This window comes from Myotis yumanensis, unplaced genomic scaffold, assembly GCF_028538775.1.
Source record: "Myotis yumanensis isolate MYYU_CA2020_CCGP unplaced genomic scaffold, mMyoYum1.0.hap1 SCAF_1, whole genome shotgun sequence".
Taxonomy (NCBI): domain Eukaryota; kingdom Metazoa; phylum Chordata; class Mammalia; order Chiroptera; family Vespertilionidae; genus Myotis; species Myotis yumanensis.
Window position 1 is genome coordinate 114,890,999 of NW_027223752.1, and position 13,927 is coordinate 114,904,925.

The 13,927-nt window shown below is 53.9% G+C and overlaps 1 protein-coding gene across 2 annotated transcripts; it reads right to left on the reverse strand.

The window, feature by feature from the left end:
- Positions 1 to 147: 147 nt before the first annotated feature.
- Positions 148 to 13,569, reverse strand: CLK3 (CDC like kinase 3). Of its 2 annotated transcripts, none has more exons than XM_070430310.1 (13): positions 13,492 to 13,569; positions 9,809 to 9,960; positions 8,931 to 9,147; positions 6,745 to 6,841; positions 6,402 to 6,468; positions 4,647 to 4,763; positions 3,796 to 3,962; positions 2,527 to 2,621; positions 2,306 to 2,435; positions 1,978 to 2,060; positions 1,476 to 1,555; positions 1,147 to 1,237; positions 148 to 564 (listed from the first exon to the last, which is right to left on the reverse strand). In XM_070430310.1, exons 2-13 carry the CDS (start codon positions 9,958 to 9,960, stop codon positions 388 to 390), a joined length of 1,473 nt encoding a protein of 490 aa, XP_070286411.1. In that variant the 5' UTR covers positions 13,492 to 13,569; the 3' UTR covers positions 148 to 387. The 2 variants fall into 2 exon arrangements, with proteins under 2 accessions (XP_070286411.1, XP_070286420.1); XM_070430319.1 differs by lacking the exon at positions 13,492 to 13,569 and adding an exon at positions 13,204 to 13,309.
- Between the last annotated feature and the right edge of the window lie 358 nt (positions 13,570 to 13,927).

A 13,927-nucleotide genomic window follows, 5' to 3' on the forward strand; every position in this document is an offset into this window, starting at 1 on the left:
GAACACCCCAGCTTCTGGTCTTTTCACTGGTTGGTCCTGTGCCTGGCCCAGTTCATACTTAGCTCTCCACAAGCTGAACTGCTAAGAAAGACTTTATTAATAAGATGGGGAAGGGAGAGGGCAAGGAGCCTGGAGACGACGCACTGGTACCAGGGGTTACAAACAGTAAGAAACACTTTATTATAACTTTACAACATATAAATAGCTTGGGTCAAATCTGTGCTTTCTGGCAGCTGGGCAGGCATGTCTCTGCCCTTGCAGGCACCTGCCGTCCTTCACATTGCACTGTTCATTGGGTGGCTCTGGCCCTGGGGCCCGGTGGTTAGAAGTTGGAGAAAGAGGGCCAGGCAGCCCAGTTCCATCTCCTCATGTAGTGGCCTGTGCCTGTCATCTGCTGGGGTTGCGGCTGGTGTGGAAGGACCGCTCCTCAGGGGTCAGGCCAGCAAAGAAGGGGTGCAGCAGGGCCTCCGCCAGTGTGATGCGCTGGGCAGGGTCAAACTCTAACATCCTCCTCATCAGGTCAAACAGCTGCACGTGCTCCAGGGAGTCTTGGAGCATGTAACTCTGCTCAGGGACACAAGGTATCTCAGTGTGATGGCAGGGGCGTGGCAAGCCTTGCTGCATGAGTTGAGGAGGCAATGATGCCTCCTGGAGGACTGACTGCCCTCTTGGACAGTGAGTGGCTCCATTCTTTTATGCCTGTTAAAGCATTTTGCTCTGAACTTGTCAGGCTACTGGCAGTTTTGCTGGTTTGGTGCCTCTGCCCACACATGCAAAGTCCTGACAGGTAGGTAGAAATCACCTGTCAATGCACCAAATGCAGTTGACAGAGGCTTCCTGGTCATGTCTAGTCTTCCCTCCCCCTCACCTCAGTCCTGCCTAGTTCTTCCCAAAATTGAGAGAAGAGGGGGGCTGGAAGTAGCACGGTCTCTGATACTTGGCTCTTCTGGTGTTCCCCAATTACATTCATAGCCACCCTGTTGGGAACCCCTCTGGAGCAATTTGAAAGAAGCCCCATTGCCAGCACCCAGCAGCCTCTCATTGTGCCAGGCAAAGGGGCAGCCTTTAGCTGCCTGGCCTGTCTCTCTGCTATATGTGTGCCCAGTGCCTTGGCATGCGTTGACCTGGGGGAAGCCAGAAACTGACCTTCAGAGGTTTGCAGTTCTCCTTCACATACCGGCCATCAGAGCTGTTCTCATCCCAAACCAGGCCCCCTTTGTAAAAATATTTCTGCTTCCTGAAAGGGAAGGAACGGAGGGAATCATTTGTGGGTGTGGGTGGGGAAGATAGCAGGAGCCTGGGGAATGGCAGCAAAGCCAGGCAGGGACAGCAGGGCAGCAGGTTTGTCAGGTCACTCGGAGGAGCATACAGGGAAAGGTATGAGCCTGGGTGAGCTACAGCATCTGCAAGGACTGTGCAGTAGCTTTTTGACCCATAAGCAAGATGGGAAAGATCTATGGGCCAGGGGTCCTTACCTGGTACGGTGGATCATGTGTGATGGGATGGGCCCTAGGATCTTCTCCATCATCACCAAATGCTCTCGGTTTTCGTGGGTCTATGGAAGGTCAGGGATAGAGCAAGCAGGGTTCAGTACAAGCCTCAGCCCCTCAGGGAGGATAAGAGACAAAAAAGTGCCTTCCCAGTTTCTGTGGCCTTGCAGCAGCCTGTTACCATTTGCCAAGGATAAGGCCATGTTTCTCGCTCTCTCCCAAGAACGCAAACTGCCCCAGCCTATCTCCACACCCTCACTTATGCTGTGCCTCATGCCTCAAATATTCACTCTTTGAACCCCAACCCTTCATCCTTGATGGCTGAGCTTAAGACTCCCTGAGTGCTTCAGCTATTCTGACCTCTTCCTTTCTCTGATCTATGACTCTCAATCCTGGTGGGCCTCAGATGGTCTTCCCACACCAGGCCCCTGTGGCCTGCTAGAGTATGAGCACCCAGGGTAGCAGGGCAGTATGGGAGGGGCCTTACCTGGAAAAGTGTGAAGCCCCGGTAGTACTCGAAGAGAATGCAACCAATGCTCCAGACGTCACAGGGCTGTGCCCAGCCCAGCTCTGAAAGTCAAATGGAGAAGCTATGAGGCTCTGTGCTCTCACCCTAGAGGTCACAAGGCAGCTGCCACACTGGTTGACAGGACTCTTGCCCAAACCCCAGTACAGGTCCCTTTCTCTGCCAGGCCAAGTTGACAACCATAGTGACTGCTTGCCAGTGGGCGGCAGGCAGGCACACCATTGCCTCTGTTCATTCCCTCCCAGCAAGAGCCCACTTTATCTGGGTTAGGGGCTGTATAGCCACTCACCAAGGATCACCTCAGGTGGGCGGTAATGACGAGTGGCCACAATGGTTGTGTGATGCTCATGGTCAAAGGTAGCACTGCCGAAGTCAGCAACTCGGATGCTGGTGTTCTTCACTGACTTCTCCTCACAGCTCTGAGAGGCAAGGAAGGAGAGCCAGATCAGAACTCTGTCCCAAGGGGTAACCTCGCTCTGCAGTGGGGCCTCACCCTCTCCCCATCAATACCTTGTGCTCATTGTAGAGCGTTTCAAACTCAGAATTCACAAACAGGATGTTCTCTGGCTTCAAGTCTGTGTGGGTCAGTTGGTTCTCATGTAGAACTGGAGAGGCAGGAGAGAGGGGGGAGCGGGCTCTGAGAACCTGGGCTTCTCTGGCTCCTGCCAGCTCTAGGCCAGATCCATCCTCCAAAGCCAGTCTGCCAGAGACCCTCACACCATTACCTCAGCAGTGGGCTGAGGGAACAGACACAGCTCTGCCTCTACACTGGCTTCCCTCTCAAAGATTCTCTGTGCTTGGGGTCTTGGAGGGTTCGAATGCTTGAGAAGATGGGGGGCAGGGGAGCTTTCAATTCAAAACACCTCCTTCCACCTCTCCTTGCAGGGGCCAGTCCTCCTCAGCCTGGTCTCTCACCAAAGCTACAGCATCAGCCTTGGGGTGGTTCCCTCTCTCCAGCACTAGCTACATCATTTGCGGGGGCTGTTGAGTGAAAATGCAGGTCCCTTTATTAATAAATTAGGTGTCAAGCTGGTGGCAACAGAGTATTAAACCAAATACAGTAACATCCATGAAGCCAGCCTTGCCTCTTCTCATCCCTAGCCCTAAGCAGGGAATCTTCCTTTTTCCTCCAATCCCTATCCCACCAAACCCTATCCCAGCACTTTCAGACTCCAGCTCCCATCTGGCACTCAAGACCCTCAGAGCAGTGTGGCCCATCTCTCCCCAACACGGGCCCTTTTTCACGAGAGTGTGTCACCATGTGCTAGATCCAGACCATCACTGAGCTACTTGCCTTCCTTGGAGTGCTCTTCACCATCCCCTCCATCTACACAGTCCCTGTTCTAGGTCTATCTACCTCCTGTCCTGCTCCAACCACCACAAATTCTGCAATGCTGGATGCGGTCAACCAAGTAGGCAGATGGGAAGTAGTAGTGTCCGTGTGGGCAGGAGCTGTGGGTGGATCTCCCAGGTCACCTGGACCTTTTCATCCTTTGCAGGAAGGTGGGAACAGGATTGGTAGCTAGGGAAATTCTAGAGCAGCTCTTTCTTTCCTCCTGAGTGTTTGTGGGCAGAGGCTGGCTCAAAAGGCCCCTAGAGGACCTCTCCATCTGCAGATTCATACCTAAATGCCTTTCAGTCAAAGGGGCCCTGATATGTCCCAGGCTCAGCAGAATGGTTAGCAGTGTGCCTGAGTGAATGGGGAAGAGCAAGACCACCAGGTGACTTTCCTGCCAGGCATGTAGCCACCTCATGCTCCATTTGAGTGTAGATACTTACATCTAAGGGCGTGGCAGAGCTGGTAGGCCATGTGCCGGACATGTGGTAGGGGGTAAGGCTGGAAATTATTCTCCTTCAGGAACTCAAAGGTGTTCTTGCCCAGGAGCTCAAAGGCGATGCACATGTGACCGTGGAAGTTAAACCAGTCAGACATCAAGACGCACAAGCTAGGGGAGAAAGATGGATGGGGCTCAGGCTCTGTGCTGAGAGGGCTGGCTGCCCCACCCCTTCCCTCAGATGAAGCCAGTCCCCACTCCCTCCCAGGCCACTGTGCAGATACACAAAGAGAACCAGTTAACAGCAAGAGTACAGCTCCCACCAGCCATCACCCAGATCAGCTCTGAGCAAGGACTAAACTTAATGCTATGGGGGTGGGCTAGGGGGGCATTTTGATTTGAGGTCTCCTGCCTACCTACGTAAGATATTGGGCATAATCCCTGCATCTCCAAGAAAGAATGATCCCAGGATACTACGAGCAGTGCCTTTTTCAACTCTCTCAATGGAAATTCCTGAGTCTGTATGCCAAAGATGGCTCTCCTTTGGGTGCCTGATTATGTGAGCCCCAGCTTCCAGTTTATATCTTGTCTAACGCTCAGTAAGGCCCACAAATGCAGGGCTGGGAGGCCTGCTTCAGAACTCTAAGCTGGTTGTGGTAAAACCTGGGCTGGAATCCAAAGGCTCCTTCCAGCAAGAATCACTTACCCAACTCCCCTAGTTCTGAATGCACAGAGAAGGCATGATGCCAACCAAGTGAGGATACTATTGCTCAGCCCCAGAAGGGTCCAGGGAATTAGGGTTAGAGAGGATGCTGTCCCCAGTGAAAGCTTTCCTCACTCCTTGCTGACACTTACAACTTGTTCTCTTTGTCCTTTTCCTTGATTTTTTTGAGAACATTGATTTCTAGTCGGGCAGCCTCCCGGTACTTGCCCACGTTGCGAATGATCTTCAGGGCAACTTGAGACTTCCCTCTGGCACCGGGGAAGGAAGCAGAGGTTCTCATGAAAAGCTGCCCAGCTCTTCCCCCACCTTCCACACCAACCCAGCAACTCTTGGCAGACACCACCCAGTACTTAAGAGACAGGGCCTATCCTGAGGAGAACAGACAACTGACCCAGCCTGTCCCATGCAACATCAGACCTCTACTCTCCTAACAGCACGCTCCTCTAGCACCTTAGGCTTTTATGGTCTCAGCTACCTCCCAGCTCCCCAGGAAAGAGTGGGCAGAGGTGCAGAGGTCTCTCCCACTGACAAACACCAGCCCCAAAGCTCACTCAGTAATAACTCAACCTGTAGGCTAGTCAGCCCCGATCCCTGTCAGGCTGTCTCTTGACCTTCCTAATCACGTCTGCAAAAATGGACAAATGGTTCCCTGGCAAGAGGTAAGGGTGCCCGGAGTAGGGGCCTCTCACTAGGAGGCCAAGGGCTGTTCCCTTTACCACACTCCCTCCAGCCCCACCTGCCTGCCTACCAGCCACAGGTCATTGAGTGTCCAGTGAGAATTTTAACAATTCCTGTTCTGCACCCCCCCCCCCCCCCCGCCCCACCCTTACCCCCAGAGGTGACTTGTAGGATGACCTACTGAGGCTGGAACAGCCAGAATTCAGATGCTGAGTGGGGAACGAGCAATCAGCTCTTCTGCAAGGGTGTAGCCTGAGACCTCTAGGAGGCTTACCTTGGTAACTTAGGAAAGGCTCACAGGCCCCAGAGAAGAGGTATCTTCTAGAGCAGGGGTGGGGAACCTTTTTTCTGCCAAGTGCCATTTGGATATTTATAACATCACTGGCAGGCCATACAGAATTATCAACTTAAACATTAGCCTGCTATATTTGGTCAAACATTTAATTAACTTACCCTTAATGCCTTGAGAGGGCCAGACCAAATGATTTCACGGGCTTCATACAGCCCAAGGGTCAGATGTTCCCCACCCTGCTTTTCTCTCCCTATCTCATTTTCTCAGATTTTCAAGACAGGAAAGGACCTCATAGGAATGGCCACCAGCCTCCTCCTAGAACAGGATCTCCTGATGGCATTCCAACCTTCAACACAGGGAGGCTGCCTGTGGAAGCATTCAGGGTTCAAAGGCCCTTTTCCTGAGCTGAATTCTATCTCTTCACAACCCCACTGGCTGATTCCCTTTGAGTCCCTTGAAGGACCCTGAGCCCTGCCCCATAATGACTCCAGAAGTTAATTTTCCCTCTAGCTACTCAGAGTGGCACAGCCCAGAAAGCTTAGCTGCCACCATGTGCCACATCTCTCAGATCTGCCAGTTCTCTCTCTGGTCACAGTATAGTTTACATGACCCTATGCTCACTAATCCCAACCCTAACCTCTTGGGTCCAAGGTGTTTAAACTAGAACTGGGAGGCTTCCTTTCAGTCACCGTCACTATCTTATCTTGGGGCTCCATGACCAGCTGGACTGCTGAGACTAACTGTCCCCTCCAAGCACCGCTCTGAATGAGGGAGCACTGCCCCACCACAAGAGCTAAGGAATATGGGCAACCCCTGAGCATGTTTCTTCATCTCTAAAACAGGAGAAGAATCATGTATGGGCAGCACATGGCTCAACTGAGACAGCTAGGATAAGCACTTTGCAGCTACAGCTCACCTGGCATGGTCCAAGCACTCCACCACCTTGCCAAAGGTACCTTCGCCCAGGTTCCCCACAATCTCATCTAGGAGAGAAAAGAAGCAGGGCGTGAGGGACTGGCAGGCAGAAGATCGGCAGCTCCTGCAAGTTCACAGCATTCAAATTCTCAAAAACAAAAAAGGTTTCTCTCTCACTGCTACACTCTTAAAAACAGAAGTTGCTAGTGTTTGTGTCATTCAGGCAATTACTGGTGGCCCCACTAAGGCACCACGCGCACTAGAGGCCCCTCCGGGCAGGAGAGGTCTGGTCTAACAAGGGGGTAGAAAGTAGAGAGGTAAAGTTTTACGAAAGGTGGCTGTACATCGCTCTTGGAGCCAATCGCCGATCCGGCACACCAGGTGGCCCTCCTTGTCATCTTCCACACTCCGGCTGCTGCGCTTACTGCTCTGTTGGCTTCTCTGCATGCACCGCCCCCCGAAACGCCATCCGACCAATCGCATGGTAGGCGGTTCCGATTGACAGATTGAGGTGTCAGTCAAAGGCAGAGGTGGAGACGGTGAGGAGCCGGTGGGTTGGTTGGTTGGATTTTCCAGATCCCAGCATTTCATAAGGCACACAGCATATATAACGATAGGGATATTGCAAGGGACACGTCAAGACACAAACTGACTTCAAAAACAGAAAAGTAAAAACAGCTACAGGTATGTAAAGACAACTTGGACGCTCAGAAAGATGACCAGCCTCTGCTGCTGAGGGGCCGGGCCATGTGGAAAGCAACAGCCTTGACACCCTTCTCTACTAAGTGTTCCCCTCCCAGACCCTCCCAGTATGCTTCAGCCAGGGTGGAGACGCAGTGAAAACGGCGCAAGAGTGTGGCTGTCCCAAGCCTTGGTCCATCATCCAGAATGGTCGGAAGCCACGCTGGCTTCAGCTGCAGAATGCCCAGCCTGTCTTTGCCTGCCTCTCTCTTGCCCACACAGCCCTGCACATACTCGACAGCTGCCACTCAGAGCCAAGCTACTACAGGCCTCCAGACAGCATCCATGGCCAGACTTAACATCATCACCAGATACGGCCTTCATTAGCAACCTTTTTACCACCAACCTCAAACAGGGAAGGAGCCAGGGATTCTCTGGGCTGGTCAACCTCCAGCCCTCCTACCATGATGGCCCACACAGGCCCCAAGCCAGCTCCTGCCATGGCACCCATGCTATTCATAGGCCAGGCACATCCTGAGCCTCATGACAATAGAGGGCACCAAAAGAGACACAGAGCCACAGATCTGCACTGCCCTCCTGTGGCAGTGTGTGGCAATGTGCAGAGAGGCCACCAGGCCATGATGGGTGCACACATCAACCTGCAACCCATGGCCAAAGTAGTCACCAGAGAGCTCAGCAGAAAAGATGCCTGGCCCCTCCATTGGTTCCGCCACTACTCCTCAGGGGCGTCATGGCTGGCAAAAGGGAGTGAGGGAGGGAAGGGGGGAGGGGGAGAAGACAGCACATAACCTTGGAGACACACAACAGGCTTTCCTTCCCAGAGGTGTGATTACAGTGTGGGCTCCTGGTCTCAGCAGAGATCTATACAACCTTGCACACTAGAAACACCACCAAGCCCTGTTCCTGGCAAGTGGCCTGCAACTGGACAAGGCCTAGGGCTGTAGGCCTTTCTGTCATTTCTTTACATGTCCCATCACACAGGCAGCTCATCCCTCGTCTTGACTGCCTCTCATGCGAAGAGGCTAGGCCAGTGATGGCGAACCTTTTGAGCTCGGCGTGTCAGCATTTTGAAAAACCCTAACTTAATTCTGGTGCCGTGTCACATATAGAAATTTTTTGATATTTGCAACCATAGTAAAACAAAGACTTATATTTTTGATATTTATTTTATATATTTAAATGCCATTTAACAAAGAAAAATCAACCAAAAAAATGAGTTCGCGTGTCACCTCTGACACGCGTGTCATAGGTTCGCCATCACTGGGCTAGGCTGAAGAAGACCTGGCTGGAGGTCAGAAGGGAAGCTCCAGCCTGAGCTGATAAGAAGACCCTCCCCTACCCGTAGGCACTCCAGCCTCCGGGCCTTTGGGGAGGGGCGTGGAAGTGAGACTGCAGAAGCTGGTACAATCCACACCAGTCAGAGCACTGAGCTGTGTGGAGGCAATCTCTCAGTGGGAAGGACCAGGCCATACAGCTCCAGACCACACACCAGCAATCCTATTAGGATCTCTAAGAGGTATCCCTGGCCACTTGCACCCAAGCAGCCTGAACCTGGGGCAATGTGGAGACAAGACAGGCCAGGAGCCTGCCAGCGCCGCAACCAGAGCCCCTTCAGCTGACACCGCCAATGGGCCAGAAGATAGAGAAGCCAGGCCCTTTGCTCAGCCCTGTACCTAAAGCAGACGACACACACAAACACACGCACGCACACACACCAAATGCACGTGTGCAGGGCTAGCAGTACTCACCCAGACCAGCCAACCTGAGAAAAGGCTACGGACAGATGAGGCCTTAAAGCCCCAGCAAGCACACTCTGGCCACCACTCACCGAGGAGGCACTGCTACAAGACCTGGTGCGGCGTTTGTGGCAATGGTGGGCATGTTTGCGAGTCCGGTACGGCTCTCTATCCCTGGACCGTCGCCGATGATGGGAACGTGAAGATCCATAGTAGTCCTCTCCAAAAGATGGGCTCCGCTCTTCACATCGGTATGTGTCGCTATCACGGCGCTCCCGGTACCGCCTCTGGTAGGGTAAGCGGTCATGGCTGCCAACAGGGTGATGGGGACATTGGTCAGATAGGGCCCTTCCTCCCATCAGCCAGGTTCCTGCTATAAGGCAAGAGGTATGTGGTGAGGCCCCTGCAAAAGACTCATAAGGGTAGCCTGTTGGAGCAGAGGCAGTGAGACTGAGGGAAGTGGGGGAGGGGGAGTATATGTATTCGAAGTCCAACCTCCAGAACCTGAGCTACTGACGGCATCCCTTCAGTGGCACAGGAGGCAGAGCGCTGGGGAGTGATCACAGCATCGAACTCCCTGTGGCCTGCTGAGGCTATAATTTTGGTCTGGGGTTGAGATAGGACTAGGGGCCAACCTCTGGAAAGAACTAAAGTTGTTTCTAATCCCCACTGAGGAAGGCTCAGAGGTTGGCAGGAGAGATGCTGGCCTAGCCTAGAAAATGGAGTGTGTGCCAGGAAAAGAAGTCTCAAGGTCAGAGAAAGAAGGGGCAGCAAGAATGGAAGCAAACACTGAGGCCAGGGAATGCAGCTGAAATCAGGGAGGAATCCAAAGAGGACAGGGCAGTGATCTAGGTGCAGCCAAGCAGAGGCAGCAGTCACTTGAAGGAGCCCAGGGCTGCCACAAGCCTCCACTGTCTCCCAGGCCCAGATGAGGGAAGGAGCCCTTCCTTTTGACCCAGTTCTCTCTCACCTTCTGGACCGAGATCTCCGGGGTGGAGGCTCCCTTCGAGATGGGTATCGCAGTCTCCCTTCGTGCTCCCGACTGTAAGACCTCCTTCTCTTCCATCGGTAGCTCAGGTATGGGTCTGGCTCAGGGGAGCGGTATCGCTTACAGTGATGCATCTAGGCCACAAGAAATGGACAGCCCTGCTAAACATGCAGCCAGCCACCTGGTTGCCTGAGCAGCCTAGGCACTCCTGAAGAAGAGGTCCATTGTTCCATTTGAGACAGTCCCTCCAGGGGTTTATGAAGTGAAAAAGAACTCTGAGGTCACAGTGGTCAAAGAGTGGACAATAGAACAAACAAATGAACAAACAAAAAGCTGCCTCCCCAGCACAGCATCACTGATTGGCCTGATGGCCTGAGCACTTGGGGAACCAGGTGAGCCAGGACAGGCGCTGAGATGGGACACAGGGTGGGGTTGGTAAACACCATCCATCACAAGAGACAGGGAGAAAGGGAAGCCTCCTATGCTCAATTCCCTCTTGCCTTACTGTGGGGTCCTACGAAGCACCTGCTCTGTCAAGCCAGAGTCAGATGGCTGTTGGCAGGGTGCCAACACATAGGAGCCAAGGGTGAAAGTGCTCAAGCTGAACAGCCTGTGGAGGCCCTGAATTGGACCCCACTCAAAGAAGCAAGGACACAAGTTGTATGAGGAGCTACAGGCAGAAACAAGACCAGCTTTTGGAGGAAAAGGTGTACAAGGGTCTCACAAACATTCCCTAGCCCACCTGAGGGTCTGGCCCAGCAGATATGGTGGTCTGGCCAGCCCTTGCTAGTCCATACTCAGGATCAGCACCAGTAAAGATGCTAAGACAGAGCACCCAAGTGTTTTGCCCGACACCCATTCAGCACCATCCAGACACCTTCAGTGCCATACTGGGCAATGCTTCACCTCTAGCCAACAGTACTGTCCCTCTTCTAGATCCTCTGCTCTAGAACCTTTCTCCTGCGCCCATCTCAGGCTGATGTGCTCGAGGCAGGCCAAAAGTGCCCACATCACTATCCTTGCTCAGCAAGGACCAATATCCACTACAGGAAATTGCCAGGCGGTATCAGCCACCAGCGGAGAAAGATAGCTATGTGAGGCAAGCTCCCTATTCCACCCACCCCAAAAACTCTGACATTGCTTGCCTCCATGGGAAGGCTGGGCCAGAGACTATGGCCACCCTGACTCCCAACCCTTCACTTGGACATAGCCAACCTCCAAAGGTGGTCAGTCTTGGGTTTGCCTGACCAAGCACATTTTGGACAAACTCACTGAGACTGCCCCATCTCATGAGAAGTCTGTCAGGAAAAGAGCAAAATGGAATGCGCAGAGCAGCAAGGCATATCTGACAAAACTCCTGGGAGCTTCTCTGTGATCCTAAGAAAGTCTCTGCCCTCAGTCACCCATGAGCAGGTATCTTCCTGTCTACCTGGAAGTCCAGGTCCCAGCAATCCTTGGAGGTAAATACTATGTAAAATTACTCATAGCTCCTCAAGTACTTAGAATGTTGTTCTGTTTTGATGATCAGCTGACTAATGTTTCACTGTCTTCCTGCAATTACCCTGGGTCAGGTGCCCAAGCTATGAAATGAAGGCAGTATCTCACATCTCAATAAGTGACACAGATGATGCTCCAGTGGCAAGGATAGATGCCCTGCCCATCCTCACTGGGCAGACAAAGCACCAGAGTTGGAGGCCATGGTCTAGTCCACATCGAGCCAAAGACTCCATCCTGGGACCTAGACGATTCTTAAGTCAACACATGTTCATGTTAGAGGAAAGAGCACAGCTTCAGTGTCAGATAGATGTCAATCTGAATCTTGGCACTGCCACTTCTATATGTGTGCCTTTAGGCAAGTTATTAAACTACTGACCTTCAGCTTCCTCTGGCAGCTAGGGTAATCTTACAGGGTTCTGTGAGGATTACATTATGTCATTCCTTTACTAAGATGCCTAGCATATCTTTTTAGGTCAAATACCTAACCCAAGTCTGTGCCCACAAGAGGCACTGAAGGCAGTTCTTCATTAATGTTAAAAAGGTTCCAGGTAGCCCAGCTGGCATGGTTCAGTGGTTGAGCGTCAACCTACCAGGAGGTCAGAGTTCAATTCCCAGGCAGGGCACATGCCTGGGTTGCAGGCTCAATGGGGGGCGGGGGGGGGGGGGGGGGGGGGGTGCGTGCAGGAGGCAGCCAATCAGTGATTCTCTCTCATCACTGATGTTCTCTCTGCTTCTTCCTTCCTCTCTGAAATTATATATATATGTATAAAAGATTCCAGGTAACATCAAAGTCGGTGTTAAATGCCTTAAGGGCATTTTATAAGTCTCTTCCAAGGGACCATGGGGGGAGAGTTCTGGGTAGAAAACCCTACAGTGCTGGCCTCCTGACCAAGCCACTCTAGGTCATTTACTATACCTGGAAAATGCAGATAACATCTCCCAGCCAACTTGGCAAAGGAGATGACAAGCTATAAAGTACTTCACATAAGGCAATCATAGAGGAAATAACCTCTCCTTCAACACATTCTAGGCAGGTAAGTACTAGGTCTATCTAGTGCCCCTCATTATATTTCCAGCCAGGGCTTTAGGGCCCATTTCTCTTCAATTATCTCTTTCAGAAACCCCAGCAAACAGGTTATTTAAAGAATCTAAGGGCCACAATCATGCTCAAGAAGACTCTGCTCTACACAATGAAGGAAACCAGGCGGAGATGCCAGCTTTTCTCTGAGCACAGACCTAGTCGGCTTCTCATTTGCTCTCCTGGCCAGTGAACTGGGCTGACAAGAGCAGCCAGCCAGGTCAGCGGCTGCCCTCCCGGATCCAGCCACCCCAGTGCCCCACGGTTATTTTTGGCTGACGCTGCTCCACCACTGCAATTTCAAACCCGCCACCTTGCAAGCCGCCACCGAGTGAAACACTCCTTTTCAAGGGCATGGAGGAGGGAAGCTGGACGGCCGCCAACTCCACCGCGTCAAGGGGCCTGGCTCAGGCAACTCCCACCCCAGCTCCACACCAGAGCACCCGCACCCGGAACTACAGCACAGACGCCCGGACGGGGCAGCTCCGGCACTGGTACTGTCAGCTGGGCCTAGCCCCTCCCCCGGGCTGGAGCGGCTCCATCAACACAATAAAACACGCGGGAGCCTGTGGCCCTCGCTCGCGGCCCTTCCTGCCGCCCCGGGTCCCAGAGATCTCAAAGCTTCGTCCCCCGTAACCGCCGCCCACGGCTGCGAGGCAAAGACCGGGGCGGGCGGAGAAACGCCAGCCTGGGTCGGAATCAAACTCCAGGCCGCGAGGGGAGGAGAGTGGGACCCAGCCTCGAGCCGGGGGTAGGGGAGGGACCTGAAAGCCCCTCCAGGTGAGTCTAGGTAGCAACCGACCCCATTCCGCGGACAGTTGCAGGGCCGAAACGGAATCCCTTCAGGGGCCTCAGAGGCCGCTCAGGCTCGGACTCCAACACCGCGGAAACGAGAGGTCGGGGTCTATGGTGACCGCCCCCCGGGGGAAAAGCGGCGGGTCAGGGGTGAGAGGTCGGGGACCCGGGGCGTCAGGACTCGGGGCCTGCGGTGGCCAAGGAGAAGAAGGAGCAGGCCGACACCAGCCCGGGCACCCAGGGTCCCGCATCCGGCGAGACCATCGCGCTGCGGTGGGTCTGGGACCACACTTACCGTCTCCCAGGCTCCGGCGGCGACTAGGCCCCACTTCCCGCTCCCAGCGCCTCTTCCGCTTCCGGCCCCAGCCTCCGCCCGCGGCGGGCCAGCCCCTCCGGTGACGCAGCTGTCGCCAGCCCCAGCTCGCTAGCCTGGCTGCTCTAGCTCCCAACTCGAAGGCTCTGGAGGACCCGCCTTCTCCGCCCAGGTCCGTGCGAAGTCGGTAGAGACTGGTTCCGAGAAAGCCTAAGGGCATCCCCGGCCCGCCCCCTCCCGTGTCGCGATGCACTTAGGCTTCCGAGACTTGGTGAGGGAGCCGTCCCTGGCCAGCGGGCGCTCGGAGCCGAAAGGTGGAGCCACGACTTGGACCCAGGTCTCAGCCCGCTCGGCCGCCCGGACCCCGACGGAGCACGCCCAGCTCGCGCGCAGGAAGGCATTGTTACGCCGTCGCCTC

Excerpts from the sequence above, each read along its gene's own strand:
- CLK3 (XM_070430310.1), bottom strand. The coding sequence starts at position 9,960 with ATGCATCACTGTAAGCGATACCGCTCCCCTGAGCCAGACCCATACCTG. Across the intron at positions 2,622-3,795 it reads GCTCTGCCACGCCCTTAGAT|TTCTACATGAGAACCAACTG; the intron begins GTAAGTATCTAC and ends CTGCCTCTCCAG. Across the intron at positions 1,238-1,475 it reads CACATGATCCACCGTACCAG|GAAGCAGAAATATTTTTACA; the intron begins GTAAGGACCCCT and ends CTTCCCTTTCAG.